This window comes from Phacochoerus africanus, chromosome 6, assembly GCF_016906955.1.
Source record: "Phacochoerus africanus isolate WHEZ1 chromosome 6, ROS_Pafr_v1, whole genome shotgun sequence".
NCBI classification, from domain to species: Eukaryota; Metazoa; Chordata; class Mammalia; order Artiodactyla; family Suidae; genus Phacochoerus; species Phacochoerus africanus.
In genome coordinates this window covers 124,810,998-124,835,486 of record NC_062549.1, presented here as the reverse complement: position 1 = coordinate 124,835,486, position 24,489 = coordinate 124,810,998, and the positions used below count along the sequence as shown (strand labels likewise).

Below are 24,489 nucleotides of genomic sequence, written 5' to 3'. Positions count from 1 at the left end.
GGGAGGGAGTGGGAAGGATCGGGAGCTTGGGCTTATCAGACACAACTTAGAATAGATTTACAAGGAGATCCTGCTGAATAGCATTGGGAACTTTGTCTAGATACTCATGTTGCAACAGAAGAAAGGGTGGGGGAAAAAATGTAATTGTAATGTATACATGTAAGGATAACCTGACCCCCTTGCTGTACAGTGGGAAAATTTAAAAAATATTAAAAAAACCCAAAAAAACATATTTAGTTTTTACTATGTACCAATAAAGATCAAAGAATTCATCCAAAAAAAAAAAGAATGTTGCCCCTTGTATACTTTATTCTTTTTTTGGCCACACTCACAGCATGTGGAAGTTCCTGGGCTAGGGATAAAACCTGTGCCACAGCAGTCACCCAAGCCATGGCAGTGACAACACCAGATCCTTAACCTGCTTAGCCAGCAGGCAACTCCAACTCCTTATATACTTCAAAGGCATCTAAAAAAAAAAATTGTTACAGACGTGCATATACTTGCAAAGGAGGTAATTTATACATGCTTCCAATTTTTTCACTAAAACTTTATATGTTAATGCTTGACCCCATGATCACCATTCAACTTTTCAATTCTAACTATAAGCAAGATAAACCAGCCTTGCCAAGCATTTGTCAGCTGGATGAAATAAGAAGCTACTTCCCTGGATTGTTCTTGCTTTGTTCTCTCAGGGGACACTCCTTCTGGAGCAAAAGACTGAAATCTCAAGACTCTGCCCTTTAAGGGTCTAACACTTTTCCATTCACATAGGGAAAAAAGTTGCAGAACAGAGAATAACATGGGTCTGCTGGAAGTTTATAGGAACACTGTGACTAGAGGACATAAGACAGCTGCAAGAACAAAAGATTCCAGCACCAAGAAGTTTGCAATGACCGGCCACATTCTGGCCACATCTAGTATAAAAGGGGCCTAAATTCTGACCTGGCTAAGACAGTCACTGGGACACTAGGCCACCACCGACTTGGTCTGCTGAATAAAGCTGCTATTTCTTGTCCCAACATCTTATCTCTGGATTTACTGGCCCAACATGTAGCAGGCATTATGAGCTTGAACTCAGTAAAAACACCTCTAACATAGGAATGTCATCAGGCAGATAAAAGTCAGGAAAGAACATAGACGGAACTGAAAATCTAGTCACCAGGCTCTGAACATTTTCCTGAGTCACAGCAGACTAGACTGTGTATGCAGCTTAAAGACATCTCTTACATGTTATATTAACAACCTGCTACAAGGACAACTACCAGATTGTAATTGTACTAAGCTATTTAATTCTCTGTTCTGCCACCCTCCTACCTACAGGAAGCTTGAACCTTCTCCAGAGCCAGGTCCAAGTCTGAGGTCATCACACATCCGGAGAGCAGTACTTAGGAGAAAAGGATGAGACTCATACACTTTTAATATTCTTTAATACTGATCAAGTATTACTCTCCAGACTATGCATAAACAGCTACTAACCACTAAGCAGTAGTCAAGGCAGTAAGAAGTAGAGACTGCAAGAGAAAGGAGGAGGAAAAAGAGAAGCATGTTTGCTCTGGTGATCCGCTATCTTGGATGGCACTGCTGTAAAAAGATCACGACTTTCTGAAGGCCCAGATGGCGGTCACCATTTTTCAGCAATTAAATATTTTTAAGTAAAGTCAAGAGGCAGAAATTGAGATGGCTCCTAAGGTTTTATCGATGACAGAACAGAACAGTCTATAACATCTCCAAATGATGGTGTAATGTGATTGGTTATTAGCAACTTCACAGGTAATTCTTAATAGTTCAAGATCAAAAACTGGCTGTTTTTGCAAATCAGAGCTAACTAATTTTAACGACGTAATTCTTACTCATGTTCTAGCCCACCTCTGGGGTAGGAATACCCATGGCAGTAGAGTGTACGTGTTCATGTCATGTAACTTCATGCTGCAGCAGCAAAGACACCGAGAACGGTGGGGCCAGCTCTGCTACTTTAGTAAGCATCAGGAATGCGAATTTCGACCTCAGGCTAAGATTGATCTAATCACCAGAAGCTCAATGAGTAAGAGCTGTCATTCTTAACACCTTTACCGCATTTCAAAAATTAACCATTGTAAGCCAAGGCTGCATATCTTGAACTTTCACAAAAAAATATACAACAAAGTTTCATTAAAAGCAATATATAACAAATACAATTTTAACTTAATGCCTGCCTCACACCTAAAGTGCTGGTTATGCTCATCTTGAACTTACATGACACACTGGGACCAACGGCGAGGAAAGAAAGTCTGTGCCTGAGACCACAGCGTCGAAGCGTCTCTAAAACAACACACACGCCAGGTTCCCAGGCCTGCCCGTGTGGGACAGGAAAGGGGATCCTGGAACGTAAGGCGCAGTGCGCCCCTAGGGCACTGTGCAACTCCAACATTAAATGTACGTTCTCCTGAAACCAGTGCCACCAAAGAAAACCCCACAGGTCTCCCAAGTGCGGAGGAAAACTGCCCTCACCAGGAGAATGTCTGGCCGCTTCTATTTAATTCCTAAACGCACCAACAAACCACCACAACCAAAAATCAGAACAGAAAATACTCACTTTTTCATTTTTTTTGAGTTATATTTGACTTGGTAAGCTGCCTGGATTAACTTGTCTGGGCCACCATCAAACTGATGCGGAATGACCTTCTGAAAGTGCTGACACAGTGAGAGAAACACAGAAGAACTGCTTAGTGCTATTCAGCATCATTTAATATTAAAATCTAAAGACTGTTAAGACATCAGGACCCGACTTACCTGTAACATCCCTTCCATGTCGAGCTGCATCAGTTCTGCCTGGTTCATCTGAAGAAGCGCCAGTCCTACCCGAAACACTATTTCTAAACCCTGAGGAAACAAATGGTATAAAGTCAAAATTGTCTTACTTTTCCACAGAAAAAAACAATCATTCAAAGGAATAGTAAGGCGAACATTTAGGTAGCTAAACTAGAGGCTGGGAAACACTTTCGGTAAAGAGATGAACCACAAACGTTTTAAGATCTATGAGCCATGTGGTCGCTGCCACAACTCAACTCTGCTATACTGCTGCTCCAAAGCAGACACAACTATCACATCAGCAGTGGTCACGGCTATATTCCAGGAAACTATTCAAGTGGAAGGACATGGAGTTCCCATGTGGCTCAGCGGGTTAAGAACCCAACTAGTATCCATGGGGGTGTGGGTTCATCCCCTGGCCTCGCTCAGTGGGTTAAGGATCCTGCACTGCCACAAGCTGCAGCATAGGTCACAGATGTGGCTCAGATCCAGCACGGCTGTGGTTGTGGCATAGGCTAGCAACTGCAGCTCCCCTAGCCCAAGAACTTTCATATGTAACAAGTGTGGCTACAAAAAGCAAAGACAAAGTGGAAAGATAGATTTGGCATGTGCACCGGGACAGATCAGTACATGAATCACAGTGTGCCAGCTCCAGACTAACCTAATGTGGCTTATTATACAAACTGATCTTCCCAAAACATAATTAATAATAACTAATAATATCTTCAGGCGCTGGGATGTCCCACTGTGACTCAGAGGGTTAAGAACCCGACTAGTATCCATGAGGACGCAGGTTCGATCTCTGGTCTCGCTCAGTAGGTTAAGGATCTGGCATTGCTGTGAGCTGTGGTGAAGGTCACAGACACAGATTGGATCTGGCATTGCTGTGGCTGTGGCGTAGGCAGGCAGCTGCAGCTCTGATTTGACCACTATGCTGGGAACCTCCATGTGCTGCAGGTACAGCCCTAAAAAGCAAAAGAAAAAAAGAAAGAAAGAAAAAACTCAGGTACTCTCTACCATCTATCCTGACCTTCCTACCTTCTCACTCAGAATACAGAAGACAAATGATCACTTCATGTCAACGACAATTAAAAGGACTACATGCGACATGTTCAGAAACCAGAAGAAACTTAATTATGCTCATTGCTCCTTCCTCTTTGGGTAACAGATACACCACAAAAGTACTAACCATGAGGTCATTTTAACCCCTCACTAATTCTCACTCAGTCAAAAAAGAGGTGATACAGAGGTTTAATTAAGACTGTGGGTTCCACCTCCTGCAATGCTGGCAGGAATATAAGCTGGTGGAGCTACTTCGGAAAAAAGTATGGAGGTTCCTCAAAAAACTAGAGCTAGAGCTGCCATATAATCTAGAAATCCCACTCCTGGGCATATCCCTGGAAAACAAGGTAGTATGTGCACCCCAATGTTCATGGCAGCACTATTCACAACAGCCAAGACATGGAAAAAACCTGTGCGCTGACAAATGAATGGATAAAGAAGATGTGGTACAGGGAGTTCCTATCATTAACGAACCCAACTAGGGTTCACCAGTTAACAAACCCCACTAGGATCCATGAGGATGTGGGATCACTCTCTGGCCTCAATCAGTGGGTTAAGGATCTGGCGTGCCATGAGCTCTGGTATAGGTCACAGACATGGCTCGGATCCTGCACTGCTGTGGCTGTGGAATAGGCCAGCAGCTGTAGCTCCGATTTGACCCCTAGCCTGGCACCTTCCACATGTCACAGGTGTGGCCCTAAAAATCAAAAAAAAAAATGAGAAGATATAGTACATAAATGAAATGGAATACTACTCAGCCATAAAAAAGAATGCCATTTGCAACAACATGGATGGACCTAGAGCCTATCATACTAGGTGAAGTCAGAACCAAGTGAAGTCAGAAAGAGAAAGACACATACCATATGATATCACTTATATGTAGAATCTTTAAAATGACACAAAAGAACCTATCTATGACACAGAAAGAGACTCACAGAAACAGAGAACAGACTTGTGGTTGCCAAGGGGGAGAAGTTTGGGGAGGGATGAGCTGGGAGTTTGGGACTAGCAGATGCAAACTATTATACATGGAATGGATAAATGACAAGGCCCTAGAGTTCCTGTTGTGGCTCAGCAGGTTAAGAACCCAACCAGTATCCACGAGGACGCAGGTTCAATCCAATGGCCTCACTCAGTGGATTACGGATCTGGTGTTGCCGTGAGCTACGGTGTGGGTCACAGATGTGACTCAGATTTGGCGTTGCTGTGGCTGTGGTGTAGGCTGGCAGCTGCAGCTCCAATTTGACCCGTAGCCTGGGAACGTCTATATGCCATGAACACAGCCCTAAAAAGATCAAAAACAAAAAACAAAAAACCCAGAAAGACCAAAACAACAAGGTCCTACTGTAAGGTACAGGAAACTACATTTAATATCCTCTGATAAATCACAATGGAAAAGAATATATATATATTTATAATTGAATCACTTTGCTGTACAGCAGAAATTACAACGTTGTAAATCAACTATATTTAAATTTTTTTTTAAAGTGTGGTTTCAGATTTTGACTGCCTACATTTGAATCCCAGTTTCTACACCACTTATTGTGTTATGTACCCATAGACAGGCTACTTAATCTTCCTCTAAGCATCAGCTTCCTCATCTATCATCTGTCAATTAGGGAGATAAGAGTACTGATAGGGTTGTCACAGGATTAAATGCGATTATCCATGTAAGCAGTTTTACATGGAACACTGGGCCCCTTTACCGCTCTCCTCATTGCCAGCTCTCATTATTAATCCCGTGATCCCTTTGCTCAACGGGCGCATTAACTTACTTCAGACATAAAGATATCAAATATCCTTGTTGCAATTGGTAGCGGAAAAGTCGTCAGGAAGATAGTCAGAAACCAAGATGACGCATACATTGAGGTATGAAAACTCTGAGACTGAAAATGTACAAAGAGCTCTGGAAGATGCTCCTAAAAAGAAGAAAACAATTAATTAGGGAAACATGGGAAAATTGAGTGTTTTCAGCCAGAACATTATTTATACACCTGATCAGCCTACACCAAACACAAGCCTAAGATTGGGCATCTTTGTGTGGAAAAGTTAAGAGGTAGAAATCAAAACACTCTGGATAGTGGTTACTACTCGGAAAAGGAAGAAGGGAAAAGGATGTGGCATTGAAACGCTGGCTCTATTTATAACAGGCCTTATTAATACAAAGAAAAACTGGAGTTCCCGTCGTAGCTCAGCTGTTAACAAACATGACTAGTAGCCATGGGGACACAGGTCTGATCCCTGGCCTTGCTCAGTGGGTTAAGGATCCGGTGTTGCCATGAGCTGTGGTGTAGGTGGAAGTCGTGGCTCAGATCCCACGTTGCTGTGGCTGTGGTTGTAGGCCAGGGGCTGCAGCTCTGATTCGACCCCTCGCCTGGGAACCTCCACATGCTGTGGGAGTGGCCCTGAAAAGACAAAAGAGACAAAAAAAGAAAAAAGAAAAAGAAAAATTACAATAATTAAGTAAAACTTCCATACTGCTTTAATTTTGTTCATGAGTACACCAGTCTATGATATTTTCTGTACTTTTCTATAAACTATAATATTTCAAAAAAATTTTTTAAAGGAAAGAAAGGCTTTACTGAAATACTGAAACCCTAAGCTTCCCACCTTCTCATCCAAAATACAGATGTTTCAAGAACTCTAGTAATTCACCACATAAATGACACATTAACTGCAAATAAGCCAAGAGTTCAAAGTTGATGAAACAAGCTTACTATTTCAAAAAAAAAAAATTAAGAATCATTTCAAAACCTACACTTTGTCTTATTCCTTAAAATGGACAACATTTTGCATATCCCTTTCTTACCATCCCTCAGAGAAATGGTAAAGGATTTTAAAAATCCTACAGGTAAGGCTGCCAGGGGAAAGGAAACTTGTAAAAATGGCTTTCATGCCGGCCGAATCATTAACCTATACGCTTAAATTCGGCTTATCTAATTGAAATTTAGATAAATGAAGACTATGCATACCATCATATTGTAGGACAAAATTAGTAAGTTTACTTTTATACATAAATATAAAAATTAAATCCAGAAAGGTGAAATCCTTCAAAGGTTTTTTCAGTTAATTTTGATTCCTCTCCTCCTCTTCGCCCTCACAGTTGCTAAGACCCTTGAGTCTTAATCTAGCAACATAAAGGACAGAAACAGTCTTAAAAAAAGAGAGAGAGAGAGATGAAAGGGAAAGGCAGGGGAGAGGACTGCAAAAAGATAGAAGAGGTAGTCTCAAAGGAAATGAACAGACGTCAGGCTTCTGAAAGAAGCCTCGTGTATGGAAAATCATAGGATATGATAGCACATAATAAAGAAACTCATGCATCTAAGTTACAAAATATTTGGCACGCATGCTTAAGGGGTGAATATAAAAGTTGCAGTCAGGTTCCAGACTGTGACCTACCTGCAGAGAGGGCCTAACTGAGAAGTCAGGTGTAAATTGTGGGTTTGTGGATCAAAACACGATCATGTGATTAAAACACTGATTTTTTTTTTCCAACTGTTTTAATGCTTTTAACATCAAATTTGCTTAGTATCACTCAAACCAAGATGACAAAATATACAATGGCAATATGCCTTTTTGTTAACCACACTTTTACCTGTATCATGCATTCAAACTGGTACATACAAAGGCCCAATTCTGCCATGCTTGGTTTAAAAAGTTCACGGAGTCTATAATCTTGCATTAGTTTCACAAATACACAGAAAGCTTCTTCCTCTGGCATCTGCATTAGGAGAAAAAAAAAGCAACAAAGATTAATGGTCTGTGATACCCAAATAAGCTAAACCCACTTAAATTAAGTACCTTTCCAACCACGGACACTGGTTTGAACGGCTGTGTGACATAACGTTAAGAGCAACGGGCTAGGAGTCAGAAGATTCTAATCTCCCTCCCTTTCCACCACTGACATTGAGAAGTTAGACAAACCTTACAACCTCTGAGACGAGGAGTCTCACTGTCTAACTCACAAATTTAACCAACAAGTACTCATTTAAAGCCTGATACTTCTCTCTCCCTCTGGGTATACACCAGTGAACGAAACAAACACAGCCTCTGCCCTGAAGGAGCGTAAACCTTCTCGTGAGGGAGACAGAGAATCCGTGGGATGTATGTACACGTGTGTCAGACGGTGAGGAGCGCTATGCAAACTGAGTGGGGCAACGGGGACTGCTGAGCAGATACGTCTATGCAGGGAGGTCGGGGAAAGTCTCTTGCTGAGGTAACATCTGAGGACAGAACCATCCTAGGGGAATAACACAAAGGCCTTATTTGAAAAGGAATCATGACCGGCGTGTTCAAGGAACAACTACTAGGGGACCACAATCGTAGGAGCAATGTTACAGATGAAAGTAGGGTTACGGAGGAGAAGTACTCAGAAGCAAATCACATGGGGTTTTAGGAGCCACTCTTAAGGATCTGGACTTGTACCTTAAGTATCATAGGAAGCCTTGCAAGGGTTTTGAGCAGAAATAGTATGGTGTGTTTAAAAAAAAAAAAAAAAAAAAAAAAACTGCAGGAGTTCCCGACATGGCTCAGTGGTTAACAAATCAGAGTAGGAACCATGAGGTTGCGAGTTCGATCCCTGGCCTTACTCAGTGGGTTAGGGATCCGGGGTTGCCGTGAGCTGTGGTATAGCTCGTAGACACGGCTCGGATCCCGCGTTACTGTGGCTGTGGTGTAGGCCAGTGGCTACAGCTCCAATTAGACCCCTAGCCTGGGAACTTCCATATGCTGCGGGAGCAGCCCTAGAAATGGCAAAAAAAAAAAAAAAAAAAAAAAACCTGCAAAATAAGTTTACAAAGAATCTGTAATCAGGGTTTTAAAAGTTCCAGTTTCACAGTGTATGTGGAACTCAACAGACAATTACATCAAATAAAATCACGAATGGTAAAAGCTTTGTAAAGGACCACACAGAAAATCTAGGCACCTAACATTTATCCAGATTATTGTGGGGTCTTTCTCAAGACAAAGCTGTGTAAGGTTCACTCACTCACAGCAGAGCAGTGTGCTTCAAAAGAGGGACCTCAAAGGCTCTCCAGGCAGGCTTCTCACTGAGCTGCCTCTACTGACACCACTCTCCCCAGCCAGCCACGGCCACGGACAGGAGGCAAGACTTATTCCTGGCAAAACCCATACTTCTCGCCTTCCTCCCAACACACACAACCCCAGTTTTGCCTTGGAGACCACTCTTACGAATCCTATCAAGCTTTAGGGCCCGACTGATTTTTACATCAGTCACTACGAGAAGCCCAGCAGCCCAGAACTCTGGTCCCATGTGGTTCTACTGCTCCTCCCTAAGCCTTTTCCACAGCCCTGTTTGGAACTCAGAGTCTGCCATCCACAAAAGATCCTACCTATGTCCTCAATCTCTTTACCAAATGTTCTTTTTTTTTTTTTTTTTTTCCTGTCTTTTTTGGTCTGACGGCTGCACCCTCAGCACATGGAGGTTCCCAGGCTAGGGTTCCAGTCAAAGCTGTAGCCACCAGCCTACGCCAGAGCCACAGCAACGCTGGATCCTTAACCCACTGAGCACAGGGCAATAAAGAGAATACGCTGCAGAAACAAAGAGAGGGCTTTTGAATCTGGTTGCCCCACATTTTCTAGCCTATAGCCCTGGAAAATGATCACTGTTAGAGCAGAATATTTCCTGCCTCTGACAATAACATTTGAACAAACCAGTCAATGAACGAAAGTATCACTAGCAGTATCTGCAGTGCCCTGAAGGATTCCTAGAGAGCCAGGTCGGCTGTTGTGAGACTCCTACCTCAAGCAGCGAAAAACTGCTCTTAGGTTCAACAGAAATAAAAAGTCACTTTCGGAGCTAATATGCAAGTAAAAGGAAGAGAACTGTGATTTCAAAAAACCACTGGACTGAAAATGGGGATGTTTGAGTTCCATGGTGAACGGCCCACCAATACTAACCAAGCACAAATGAGGAATATCACAGTGAGGCCGAACGCTATACCTCAACAGGAACTAATCCAGTTTTTTTGTTTCTTTTTAAAAATAACCTAATGTCACCATAGAACAGGCAAATATTCTGCAACAACTGGGAGCAGATCTTATGTTATATAAAACAAAGTAAAAATTAGTCCCTTTTATTATAATCCAGTGTCTGACAGGTTTTTGCTGTTCAAAAAGAAGTGTGTATGTTCCTGACAGATGCAGAGCTTTGGAGCTCAGCAAGAACTGCTGGAAGACGGAGGCGAAGCAGGGGAGACACAGTTTCCAATTCTTACTCTGCTTTTATCTAGCAAGATGTGTGACCTTGGGCAAGTCACTGAACTTTCATCGCACGTCTCCTATGTGCCAAACACCACGCCGGGCTTTTATGTACATGATCTCACAACCCTCCCTCACGGTGAATCTAAAAGCAGAGAGCAGCACCTAATAAGGCTAAGAAAGAGAGGTTCAATAATCTAGCCCAGGTTTACAGAACTCAGTGCAGAACAGAGAAGCAAAAAATGAGCCTAATGACTCCAATAAAGTTATCACCAAGGTTCCTTTTCAGATAATATTTTGGTCTGAGACTAGACAGTATGACAGACTTTTTCTTTAAAATGTCAATTAAGGCTGAAGAGAGAACACTGCAGGCCTTTTCCCTTCGAGTGAGGATGCCCTGTCCTAGGCTTGACTTCTGAAAACGCCCCACCCAAAACAAGTCGCTGCCGATGGAAATGGACATTACATCCCTAAAGCAGTAAAAAGTGATTGAGGACCTCTTATCTTAGAACCTATAATAAGACAGGCACAACAAGCCCTCAGCTCCATGACAAATAAATTACTGTATAAATTTCCAAAGACGTTGTATATAAGTAAGATTTTGCTACCAACACTTTAATCAGGCTGCCTGGTTGGGAAAAGATTATTCCTCACTGAATCTTGACATATAAGTTAAGAGTTAAAAGCAGATACAGCACTACATCCAGTCTCTTGGGAGAGACCACGATGGAAGCCACAGGTGCGGGAGTGCACGCATCTGTGCGACCGGGCGCTTTGCTCTGCCGCAGAAGGTGGCACAACGCTGTAAATCAACCACACTATAATTTAAAAAAATGATGCCGGCTTTAGCAGAATATCATACTCCCCATGTGGATACCAAGAAGCTGAACTTTCACTTAGTGGTGGGATGTTATTTTATGTTATTTTTAACATTTTTTAATATTTTAAGTGCAAAGCCAACATTTCTATTTATGTCTAGGGGAAAATACCGAATATCCACGTATACTTAGTAAAACCAAGGATGATTTCTGAATCCTCCAATCCAACTTTAATAAAAAACTTAATTGGACAGTTAGTACTTATACTAACTTACCTGCATAAGTAATAATCCGACTATAAAAGCACTTCCTTGACAGTAACCAACCTCGCGATCCACTAAAGAATACGCCTAAAACATAAACAAGAGTGTTCAAAATATCTTAACATGACGCCGCACACATTCCTTCTCTAAAAGGAGAAGGTAAATATTGATTTCCCAAGAAATCAATATTTCGAAGAGGTAGCTGGAAGGGAAAAGAGTTATGCAAAAAGAACAGGCAATATTGAAGAAAAAATTACAACGGCACACTTCTAAGGGCTAAAAGCTCTTAACAGGGCTGGCCACAACAAGCAGAAAATTTGCTCCCCAATTCTGAAATTCAGAAGGTGAATTATTCACTTTCATGGAGGGTTTTCTCTGTGGTATGCATAGTAATTTATAGATTCTTTGATTTCAGTCATCTGATATCAAGAAATGGGACACATTTTCTAAGAGTTCTTCAAACTAAACAGTAATGTAGCATCAGATTTAAAGCCAAAATTATGCTACAGTCAAATTTACTGCCTAAGCAACTGATTACTGGGGTGAAAGTTCATACTTAATTATAAGAAATAATTTGATTTCAACCTTCTGGGAATTCATTTTACTTTAAAAATGAATAAATGGAACTTACCTTCATTACATTAAACAGAACCTCCTGTCCAAGGCTATCCTTTTCCTTAAAAAAATTGTGTTCAGGGTAAGTTCTAGCAATGTCCCTTCGGATCAATTTTTCACAAGGTGAGGTCATTTTCAGGAGTTCTGAATACTGATCTTTAATCGGCATACTTTGTGCACTGCATAGAAGTTGCCAAACTATTGCTCTAAAATGATGGGGTATCCCCTTACGAACAAGCTCCTAAAAATAAAAATACAAACGTTTAAGTTACTTATTTAAGCTTCCTACCTTGAAAGCCACAAAAGACTTACTGGAAGTTGGATTAGAGTAGATGACTTTCAAATTTTTAATTCACAAAGCTACTTTAATAATAAAACAAAGGAACTTTTTAACCAAGGCTAAGATTTGGCTCGGATATGGGTGGATTCTGTTCTGAACAGAGGAGCTACTGTGCCATGGATACATTCTTCTCATTTCACTCAGAGTACGGCCTCTAAAGATATTAAGGATCTGATACTTGGCAGAGCTGTGAATGACAGCACAGTAACCCCACAACCTTTCGAAGGCTGTTTTAGGTTTAAAAGAAAAAAAGTAAAATACTGATATTCAAGAATGGAGGATGTCACAACGTCATTTCTGAATCTATCAAATAGGAAAATAACAACAAGGCCCTACTGTACAGCACAGAGAACTATATCCAATCCCCTGGGACAGCCCATGAGGGAAGATAACATAAAAAGGAGTATTTTAGGTGTTCCCATCATGGTGCAGAGGAAACGAATCTGACTACCATCCACGAGGTTGCGGGTTCGATCCCTGGCCTCGCTCACTGGGTTCAGGATCCGGCGCTGCTGTGGCTGTGGCATAGACCAGTGTAGCTCCGATAGACCCCTAGCCTGGGAACCTCCATATGCCATGGGTACGGCCCTAAAAAGCAAAAATAAACAAACAAATAAAAATTTTAAAAATATTTTACATATATAGGTAGGTATGTATGTATACTCAGATATATACACACATATACGACTGAGTCACTCTGTTGTACAACAGAAATTGGCACATTGTAAATCAACTGTAATTTAATAAGAGAATTCCAAATAATTTTTAGCTATATACTTCTATAATAATTAGGAGACCTCTATAACAACTGAGAGCTACAAATCCAAACTTCTATGGGTACAAATAAATGAAAACATAGAGAGCACACCTCTTTACCACAGCATTACTTGGGAAGTAAAAGAACCCACTGTTTTAATCCTCTCTTAGTCCATGCCTGATGCCCTCTGGGATGAGAGGAAGAACTCCAGCAAAGACACGAACGTACCTTAACTTGCTTTTCCTTCTTTTTGCGCACTTCTTCCCATTCATTGACAATTCTTCCCCAAAGAATCCAAGAGTCTTCTTCCAGGTGGCTGAGGTTGCTAGAGGCTGATGAACTTGATACAAGGGAGGAGCCACTGTTTCTTCTTGACCCATTTACAGATCTTAAAGACTTACTGTCCGTCTCTAACAATCTAAAACACAATTAAAAAACTGCTCAAGATCTAATCTCACAGTGACACCAGGTGAAATGATAATACTTAAGAACATTTATGATTCATTACAAAATCAAATCCATTATTTCTTTCACATGTACACAACCTATTAAAAAAAAAGCTGGAAAATGTGGCTCTATCATCATAAAGACGCAAATTATATGTCATTAAAATAAGGATCCTAAAACATCTTGTGTCGTTTGCACGGCTACTACTTTTCTTTCCAGTAATGGCTTTAGAAAATCATATGCTGGGAGTTCCCACTGTGGCTCAGCAGAAACAGATCTGGCTAGTATCCATGAGGATGTGGGTTCGATCCCTGGCCTCGCTCAGTGGGTCGAGGATCCGGCGTTGCTGTGAGCTCTGGTGTAGGTTGCAGACGTGGCTTAGATCCCACGTTGCTGTGTCTGTGGTGAAGGCTGGAAACTGCAGCTCCAATTCTACCCCTAGCCTGGGAACTTCCATATGCAGCAGGTTTGGCTCTAAAAAGCCAAAAAAAAAAAAAAAGAGAGAGAGAGAAGAAAGTCATCTGCTTAGACGAGAAAAGAAATGCTCCCAATACTAATTTATGATATATAAAAACTAATAAAGAAAAGAAACAAATGAGTCAAATTCTATTTAGTAGATTATAAAAACACCCTTTGCAGGCCAGATTTATAGCTTGCTGATCTTTATATCCCTGAGAGCATTTAACTCTGTGCAAAGTACATTGAACATGGACTAAACTGAAATAAAAACAAATCTCCATTAAAAAAACTTGCAAATACCAGATACATCATATACAATAACACAATAATATAAACTGCATAAATTCTATCCTAATTTATGAGATAATTTAATATTTTTTCACAGCAACGGTAAATTAAATAAATGTCCCAAATGCTTCTAGAAACCAAAAAACTTATAAACAGCCAAATTCAGGGTCAACTATTTGCTATACATATTTTTATCAGAAAAAAAATCAGTGATAATGTTTTGCTTTAAATACTGTTTTTTTCATATTTATTATTTTAGTAAGTCCCTAATATGTCTTCTGGAAAAATTCAGCATACGTATATAAGTAATTTTGTGCATCATTTCTAAATCTTAAGAATTCTGAATGGAATACAGAAATAAACTTTACTGAAATAACCTGACTTAAGTTATTCATTTCACTTAGTTATTCATTGAATGCTTGCTACACGCTAGCAAATAATTAAACTGCACCACTACTATTAATAGAGAGACATGCAGTTAAGAAGAAAATAATGGTATTTCCTAAGTTAAATATAAATTTGGGATATAATAAGAAAAGCACCTAAACAGAAGGCTTTTTATTTTAGAGTCAGAAAGGTCTCAGAGATCCCCACATTGTAAACTTTTAGTATAAGCAGGAAAGCCAAGTGAATTCATGAATAGAGTAGAGAAAAGGGTTAAGCAGTTCACCTTTAGAGGACAATGAAATAAACAACATACACAAATACACAAAATTTTAGGAAATATTTACAAATGAAATATTCCAATTAAAGACATGACATTATTTAAAGATATTGTCTCTGCCTTAATTCACATGATACACAAAAAATGACTCAAAATGGACAACAGGCCTGAATATAAAATCCACAACTATGAAACTCCTTGAAAAAAACAGGACACACAACCCTGGAAAAGACAAAATTTGTTAACGGGACATAAACACTAACCATAAAAGAAAAAAATAATTAAAAAATACTAAATTGGACTTGAAACTTACAAAGCTCTGCTCTTCAAAAGATACCATTATCAGGCCACAAATTGAGAGAACAGCATCATCAACATGTGCACCTGACAAAAGGTGGGTATCCAGAATACATGAAAGACTCTTAAAGTCAATAATTAAGAAGGCAAACAACACATTTGTTAAAATGAATAAGAACTTAAACTGACACTTTCCAAAACAAAATAGTCAAGTGGCCAACAAACAATAGAAAAAAACACCCTTAAGTCCCTAGGGAAACTCAAGTTTAAACCACACACTACATAGACATTAGAATGGCTACAATTCTAAAACTGGTCAGACCAAGTGTGGCCAAAGATGGGAGCCCTTTGACATACCCATGCCAGGAGTACGTAGCAGTTCAACCACCTGAACTGTTTGGCAATTTTCATATGACTCAGCCAGACAAATAAAAACACATGTCCACAAAAAGACTTGCAATTCAAAGTTCAGGGAAGCTTTACTCATGACAGCCAAAGCCCAGAAACAACCCGAATGTTCAGAAAAATAAACGATCAAATTGTGATATATTCATTCATTGTAATACCACTCAGTAATATATAGAAACTGCTGATACGTACATTAACATATATGAATCATTGGGATGAGTGAAAGAAGCCTGATGCAAAAGAATACATACCATAGGATTCCCCTTATTGGAAGTTCAAGAACAAGAATATCATAGAAGAAAAGCTTTCTTAATTACCAGGAGTTCCCACTGTGGCTCTGCGGGTTAAGAACATGACATAGCTTCTGTGAGGATGCAGGTTTGATCCCTGACCTCGCTCAGTGGGTTAAGGATCCAGTGTTGCCGCAAGCTGTGGCACAGGTCACAGATGCAATTTGGATCTTGCATTGCCACAGCTCTGGCACAGGCTACAGCTGCAGCTCCCATTCGACCACTGGCCCAGGAAATTCTGCAGGTATGGCCGAAAGAGAAAAAGAAAATACAATACCAAAAGCACAATGAGAAGAATATACATATATATTCGATGAGTCTAATACATATTTATAATAATATTTATATTCACATATATCTCAGACTCATCAAAATTTTAAATGTTTTGTACCTCACTGAATGCCATCAAGAAAGTGAAGAGAAAACCCACAAAATGGGGGAAAAATATTTGCAACCCATGAGATCTCTATATAGGATATATAATAACTTATGATTCAGTAATAAAAAGGCAAACAACCAATTTAAATAAAATGGGCATTGAATAAGAATACAAAATTGTCCAAAGAGGAAATAACTATTAAAAATAATAATAAAAAATAATAAAATAGGAGTTCCCGTCGTGGCGCAGTGGTTAACGAATCCGACTAGGAACCATGAGATTGCGGGTTCGGTCCCTGCCCTTGCTCAGTGGGTTAACGATCCGGCGTTGCCGTGAGCTGTGGTGTAGGTTGCAGACGCGGCTTGGATCCCGCGTTGCTGTGGCTCTGGCGTAGGCCGATGGCTGCAGCTCCGATTGGACCCCTAGCCAGGGAACCTCCATATGCCGCGGGAGCGGCCCAAGAAATAGCAACAACAACAACAAAAAGACAAAAAGATAAATAAATAAATAAATAAATAAAAATAGATTACAAAAATAAATAAATAAAATTCTCCAAAGATATACAGCCTGGCAATTCCTCAAATGGCTAAACACAGAATTACCATGTGAACCAGCAATTCCACTCCTAGGTATATATTCAAAAGAAACGAAAATCTATGTCCACACAAACTTACACGATGAATGCTCATGGCAGCCTTATCTATAATAGCCAAAAAGTGGAAACAATCCAAATGTCCCCAACTGCTGAATACATAAAAACACTGGTATATCCAAAAGGTGGAATATTATTCAGTCCTGAAAAGAAATGACATGCAGATACATGCTACAACATGGATAAACCTAGAAAACACGACGCTAAGTGAAAGGAGCCAGTCACAAAAGGAAAAGTGCTGTATAATTCCATTTTTATGAAATGGCCAGAATTCAGAAAGTAGATTAGTTGTTGCTGAAGATGGGAGTCGGAGTGAGGGAACCAGGAAGGACAGGCAGTGACTACTGACGGATATGCAGTTCCTTTTGGGGGTGATGACAAGGCTCTAAAATTGACCGTGGCGATGGTTGCACAACTCTGTGGGTACATGAAAAACCACTGAATTGTACACTTTGCACGGGCGAATTGCAACATATATGAATTACAGCTCAAAAAAGTTGTTATATAAAAAAGAACACGCAAAATATACCCATGGCGATAAAAATCAGAAGAACGGTTTCAGAGGGTGGGGTTGCTAAAAGGGACACAGAGGAACTTTCTAGGATGACAGAAATCATCTGTGTTCCCGGGCGTGTGGACTTTACACAGGTGTACACATTTGCCAAAGTTCAAACTATGCATTTCTCCACTGCAAACTACAAACAACTTTATAGAAATTTATTTAAAACACTGCCACTGGTTAATGACATTGCAGGAAGTGAGAATTAGGTGAGAAACTTTTTTAATATTAGAAGCCCTTCAGAATATTTTTTAAACCCTGACTATTGCTATCATAGAAAAAGTGACCGTTCTTGATATACTAAGCATACCCCTTCCATAAAGAAAGGAAGATATGAACACTACTTCCTTTCTTTTTTTCAAAATTGGTCATTCTACCAAATTTTAGAACTTTCTAAGGAAAATCTTTAGAATTGTTTTCCAACACTATGGATAGAATGAAGAAGTCCTTCTGTCTGAGAGAACTGGATTTTCCAGAAGTAATACTTGTATTGATACTATCAAATCTCTCCCCATTAGCTACTTAGTCATGGTATATAAGAAAAAGAATTTACCTACTCAGTAAGAATATGGAGACACTACAGAATGTGTACTTATAACCATCTATTTTATTCTTTTTTGCTAAAAACAGTGAATTAAAAACAAAAACAAAAACTCAGGAAGACTAGACAGGTTGCCACCTGGTTTCAATTCGATTAGAATACTCTTGGCTTGGTAGTAGAGGCACACTGCCTGAATATGCCAAGTGTTTCCAAAGACTTCTCCTGGCAGCTGAGACTGAGAAAATGCAATACAGCATTACTCACAGGTTCACGGGCTAGTGAGAAGTCTATTCAAAATTTATTCATTTATTTTCCTCTTCCCAGAGCACATGGGTTCACTGCCACTGCCCTACATGGATTTACTTTAAAAAAAAAAAAAACAAGTAAACTACTTTCTCACCCCATCATAATTCCCTTACGACTAATATAAGAAGAAATTTATCAAATCAAGGGAAAAGAATACTGGCCCAGTAGGAAGACTGTATGCTATAATAAAGGCATTCTCCAGGAGGCACGAGTGGCCTGCTGCTTTACAATAATCAGAAGCTCAACTTTATTCCCCCCAGAATGCCTAAGACTAAGACATCAGAGACTGGATCCCTACTGAGGGAGGAATACCCAATCCTCAGCCTCCCAGCTAAGCAACCCCGAATTTCTGCAGCTCCAGCTCTAAGGGCTGCATTCAACACGGCTGCAGCTCCCCATTTGCCGAGGTGGGGGCGCTCAAGCCAGTCATCGGCTGGACTTGGAGCCGTGTCGAGGATGGGGTGCCGAGGATGGGAAGAGTCCAGGACTGTTTGTTTGCAGAAGCTTAGCATATGCAGCAGCGAGAAAGCATTTCCAGCTCCCTAGCTGAGAGGACCCGGGACTAAAGTGAGAACAAGGGAACAGGCCACAGAGACAGGAATGGGGACCTTTGGGTCTTGTCTTAGAGGGATTACTACCTTCACCAAATCCTAGCGACCAAGAACCTTCTCCTCACCCAGGGGCTGCCCATCTGAGTGCAGGAATGGCAGAATGCACACTTCATGATTAGACCGTCAAGAGGAAAAGAGTAGCTTATGGACGGCAACATGTATGTGACTAACATGGAAGGAAAAAATCTCTCTAGAATTATGATTGAAAAATACAAAGGAGAAAAAGAAAAAAAAATGGGTTCTCTTTTGGGTATTTGGGGGATTTATCTGTGTAGATAAGAAGTACGGCAGTTGAAAAGTCTACAGATGGAAATGTGGCAGTTATCTGACAAACTTTGGACTATCCTATTGTACTCAGTAGAAGGCTTCCCTATGGACAGCAGAACTAAGAGGAGGATACAGCAGCAACAGGTCAACCTGCCATGTGGGAATGTGTAAACTGCTAAGATCGTTTATGAAGAGCTACGGAAGGATGTAAGAAAGCTAAGGAAGAAAACGGCTATGTGAGAAAAACACTTGGAAAACGAAATACACTGGCACTTATTGCAGAGGGAGCAGCTTTTCAAATGAAGGGTTCAAACGCCTCCCGTAACGTTACACCAAACAGGATATGAGTGTGCTGGAAGACAGACAGCAGCTTGCTAACTAAGAGAAGGCAAATCGACAGCAACAGGACACATGCCTGACTCACAGAGGAGTCACGCTTGCACATCAACACGCATGCCTCTGGAGCCACAGAAACAGAGAAAGGAGAAACAAGAGGAAGACAAGGAATTGGCACAGAAAGCAATTCACGGACAACTCAGGAGGGAAGTGCCTGGATGGGAAAAATCTCTCCAGTTCTGAAAGCACAGGGTTTGCCTTTGCTTTTGTTTCTTTAAGATGAGGTCTCAGAGAAGGTGAGCGCCCGAGTCTCGCAGCCTCCTCTCAAAAATCCTGATGGTTTAGTGAGTGCTTTCTACAGACATTCCAGACAGAAAGCACAGCAAACTCAACTTCTCAGCTCCCCTAATATAAAAAGAGACTATGTGAAAAAGCCAGTTGCAACAGAAAGAATAATATAATAAATTCCTTTCTTAAGGGCCATACCCGCGACATATGGAGGTTCCCAGGCTAGGGGTCTAATCAGACCTGCAGCTGCCGGTCTACACTACAGCCACAGCAATGCCAGATCCGAGCTGCATCTGCAACCTACACCACAGCTCACGGCAACACTGGATCCTTAACCCACTGAGCAGGGTCAGGGGTCGAACCCGGAACCTCATGGTTCCTAGTCAGACTAGTTTCCGCTGCGCCACGACGGGAACTCCTACAATAAATTCTTTTAACTAATCATATCATGAAATTCCTCAAGAAATCAGACAATTGATAAAACATTTAAAACCCCCAAAAAGAAAAAAAATAAAGAGTTCAAGTGAGGACCTAAAGGTCTCTCTTACGATTTTAATACAAACCCCTTATATAATTTCAAAAGTTCAAATACCCAGTTTTAAGGTACAAAGAAATAGTTGCAATTAATTTTAGTATTTTATCAAATATAGCCAAAATATCACTTTAGGATATAATAAAAAAAATGGGTTTTTTTTATATCTTTTAGGGCTGCACCTGCGGCATATGGAGGTTCCCAGGCTAGGGGTCGAATTGGAGGTATAGCCACTCGCCTATGCCAGAGCCACAGCAATGCCAGATCCCAGCCGAGTCTGTGACCTACACCACAGCTCAGGGCAATGCCGGATCCTGAACCCACTGAGCGAGGCCAGGGATCAAACCCACAACCTCCTGGTTCCTAGTCAGATTCGTTAACCACTGCGCCACGACGGGAACTCCCCCAATTTTTTAATTAATGAGATATTCTTTTTTTTTTTTTAAATCAGCTCTTCAAAATCTGACAACACATCACAATTTAGACCAGCCGTTTCAGGCGTTCAGTTGTCACATATTGCTAACGGCCTTCACACTGGAAGCACAGACGTGGATATGCTGGAGGATGCAACGATACATCAGTTAAGGTGTCAAAGATGCCTGCTTACCATATTTTTTTAAAAGCCAACATGTAAAATACATTTCCATTTCCTCATCCTCATATTTCACCCCCTAAATCTGCTAAAAAGGAAACTCTGGTTGTAACAGAATGTACAAGGACACAACCACGGCAGGGGTGCCAACCCTTTCAAACACACAAGGAATAGCCCGTTCAAGACTTAAATTGGTACGATCCCCCCTTAATTAAAATGCACTGCTGTTACACTTGAACCTTACCTTTGCAAATTCATCTCCACCAAAGCCTTTGTATTTTCAAAACGAAAAAGAAAAACACATTTAAACGCAGAAAAAAAACAGCTCTCCCATTTCAACGTCAAGCTATCAATTATTAACTTTCATCAGACAGATCTCCGGCATTGTGCTGAACTATTTCTTCACATCTTTCTGGGGTTGCCACATGCACGAATTTTTAAAAGTGATAACTTCAGTAAAACTACGAGGAGGAGAGTCAGTTTCTTTATAGAATTTGATATTTTATTTCTTAAATTTAATTTCCTAAAATACCATTTTTATAACTTCTTTTTTTTTCTTTTTTTTTGTCTTTTTGCCTTTTCGAGGGCCGCTCCTGAGGCATAAGGAGGTTCTCAGGCTAGGGGTCGAATCGGAGCTGTAGCCACCGGCCTACACCAGAGCCACAGCAATACGGGATCCGAGCCGCGTCTATGACCTACACCACAGCTCACGACAAACGCTGGATACTTAACCCACTGAGCAAGGGCAGGGATCAAACCCGCAACCTCATGGTTCCTAGTCGGATTTGTTAACCACGGCACCACGACGGGAACTCCTATTTTTATACTTTCAACAACAGAATCAGAGATTCATCTATATTTGGGGAAGAGAAGAAAAAAATCCTAAATAAAAGCATTTCCCCTGTTACAAGTAATAATGGATCTGGTAATTTTTGCTTTAGATATATAACTTGCATATCTAAATGACAAACCACAGAAGTGGTCAGAGTTATTAAGTTATTATTATTGCAGTTTCTCCTTGGACTTGACACAGCGGAGGGGAACTGGAGCAGAACAAGGGGAGGAGAGCTAAACCTCAGTGTCTGTCATTTCATTTTTTATTAAAGTCAGAAAGATGTATTTTTCTACCAGGACTGTTCTCCTAAGCACAACAAAATGTCACGACATTTATTAGCCCTTCTCTACACATAAATCCTTCCAAAGACTCTGGGTTTGAACGTGGTTTCTTTTTTTAAAAAAAAAAGAGGGAGAGAGAGAGAGAGGGAGACCCAAAGTGTGAACTCAAAAAAGGACAAAGTTTTGAGTAATTTCACACAAGAACAAAGGGTGAAAACCTGCTGCTTTTAGTTCTTCAAAGTCTTACTGGTCAAAATCTCTGCTCTAGACATTTAAAAACACCTCTAGTAATTATTATTTGTTAACATAAACTCCAAGCACATCTAATGTTCTGGAATAAACTGTGACTGACTTGGAAAAAAGTCCATCTACACACACACACACTCATAACAATTAATACAGTGCCTTGAATATTTCAGTTATGATTTATCATAACCATAAAAATAAATTAAATTTTGGTTACTTACCAAAAGGTTTTTTTTTCTTTCTTTTTTCTTTTTACAGCCACACCTGCTGCACGTGGAAGCTCCCAGGCCAAAAGTCAGTTTAGAGCCACAGCTGCAGGTCTACACCACAGCCATGGCCACAGCCACACCAGATCGGAGCTGCATTTGTCACCCATACTGCAGCTTGTGGCAACACTGGATCCCTAGCCCACTAAAGTGAGGCCAGGGATCAAACCCACATCCTCATGGAGACTATGTCAGGTTCTTAACCCAGTGAGCCGCAACAGGAACTCCCAAAAGTTATCTTTTGTGCAAACTCTTTTTCCGTATAAGAAACAATTCAAAACTGACAAATGCTTTACCTCCTTCGGCACTGTTTGTAAGTGCTTTCCTTTGCCGGCCCTGCCCTGGCTTCAGGTTCTATGCCATGCCTCCCTCTGCTCCGTTCCACTGGGCCCATCATTTCCTCTCCTGGGAGCTCCATTTGCTCAGAACTGCCTTCACATGACCCGACACTCCACTTCGCTCTTCCATGACCCTCTTTCAAATTCATCTGACCCAAGAAACTTGGCCAATCTACACATTACACTAGAAAGCTGTCTCCTCCCGAAACTCCAGCCACAAGACTGTGCTCTAAATCTTTCACATGTAGTAAATAAGAAAAGCGGCAAAAAGTTAAAACCAATACACACAAAGCCCACATAAAGTTATCATTATACGCCACACTAAGCTTTCTATCTTACTCCTCAAATGCTGAGAATCACCACCACCCCCCTGCAAAAAAAAAAAAAAAAAAAACCTTTAAAAGTACTCGCCAAGAAATGAGAAGCAGAAGGGGGCATTTTCTTTTTTTTTCTTTTCTTTTTTTTTTTTTGCTGCACATGATTTTTTTTTTTTTTCCCACTGTACAGCAAGGGGGTCAGGTTATCCTTACATGTATACATTACAATTACATTTTTCCCCCACCATTTGTTCTGTTGCAACAGGAGTATCTAGACAAAGTTCTCAATGCTATTCAGCAGGATCTCCTTGTAAATCTATTCTAAGTTGTGTCTGATAAGCCCAAGCTCCCGATCCCTCCCACTCCCTCCCCCTCCCATCAGGCAGCCACAAGTCTCTTCTCCAAGTCCATGATTTTCTTTTCTGAGGAGATGTTCATTTGTGCTGGATATTAGATTCCAGTTATAAGTGATATCATATGGTATTTGTCTTTGTCTTTCTGGCTTATTTCACTCAGGATGAGAGTCTCTAGTTCCATCCATGTTGCTGCAAATGGCATGATGTCATTCTTTTTATGGCTGAGTCGTATTCCATTGTGTATATATACCACCTCTTCCGAATCCAATCATCTGTCGATGGACATTTGGGTTGTTTCCATGTCTTGGCTATTGTGAATAGTGCTGCAATGAACATGCGGGTGCACGTGTCTCTTTTAAGTAGAGTTTTGTCTGGATAGATGCCCAAGAGTGGGATTGCGGGGTCATATGGAAGTTCTATGTATAGATTTCTAAGGTATCTCCAAACTGTTCTCCATAGTGGCTGTACCAGTTTCCATTCCCACCAACAGTGCAGGAGGGTTCCCTTTTCTCCACAGCCCCTCCAGCACTTGTTATGTGTGGATTTATTAATGATGGCCATTCTGACTGGTGTGAGGTGGTATCTCATGGTAGTTTTGATTTGCATTTCTCTTATAATCAGCGATGTTGAGCATTTTTCATGTGTTTGTTGGCCATCTGTATATCTTCTTTGGAGAAATGTCTATTCAGGTCTTTTGCCCATTTTTCCATGGATTGATTGGTTTTTTTGCTGTTGGGTTGTATAAGTTGTTTATATATTCTAGAGATTAAGCCCTTGTCGGTTGCATCATTTGAAACTGTTTTCTCCCATTCTGTAAGTTGTGTTTTTGTTTTCTTTTGGGTTTCCTTTGCTGTGCAAAAGCTTTTCAGTTTGATGAGGTCCCATGGGTTTATTTTTGCTCTAATTTCTATTGCTCTGGGAGACTGACCTGAGAAAATATTCATGATGTTGATGTCAGAGAGTGTTTTGCCTATGTTTTCTTCTAGGAGTTTGATGGTGTCCTGTCGTATATTTAAGTCTTTCAGCCATTTGGAGTTTATTTTTGTGCATGGTGTGAGGGTGTGTTCTAGTTT

General features: G+C 40.6%; 1 protein-coding gene across 7 annotated transcripts in view; it reads right to left on the bottom strand.

Moving 5' to 3' along the window:
• Nucleotides 1-24,489, bottom strand: part of EVI5 (ecotropic viral integration site 5) — a 206,609-nt gene that overhangs the window by 118,522 nt on the left and 63,598 nt on the right. For 6 of the 7 annotated variants that reach the window (XM_047785305.1, XM_047785300.1, XM_047785302.1 and 3 more), the window contains exons 3-9: nucleotides 13,090-13,279; nucleotides 11,781-12,005; nucleotides 11,162-11,236; nucleotides 7,445-7,570; nucleotides 5,625-5,768; nucleotides 2,770-2,859; nucleotides 2,573-2,670 (exon numbers count right to left, since the gene is read on the bottom strand). In XM_047785305.1, the coding sequence (XP_047641261.1) occupies nucleotides 2,573-2,670; nucleotides 2,770-2,859; nucleotides 5,625-5,768; nucleotides 7,445-7,570; nucleotides 11,162-11,236; nucleotides 11,781-12,005; nucleotides 13,090-13,279 (948 nt within the window). The remainder of the gene's footprint in view (nucleotides 1-2,572; nucleotides 2,671-2,769; nucleotides 2,860-5,624; nucleotides 5,769-7,444; nucleotides 7,571-11,161; nucleotides 11,237-11,780; nucleotides 12,006-13,089; nucleotides 13,280-24,489) is intronic. The other variant, XM_047785303.1, reaches the window with a different exon arrangement.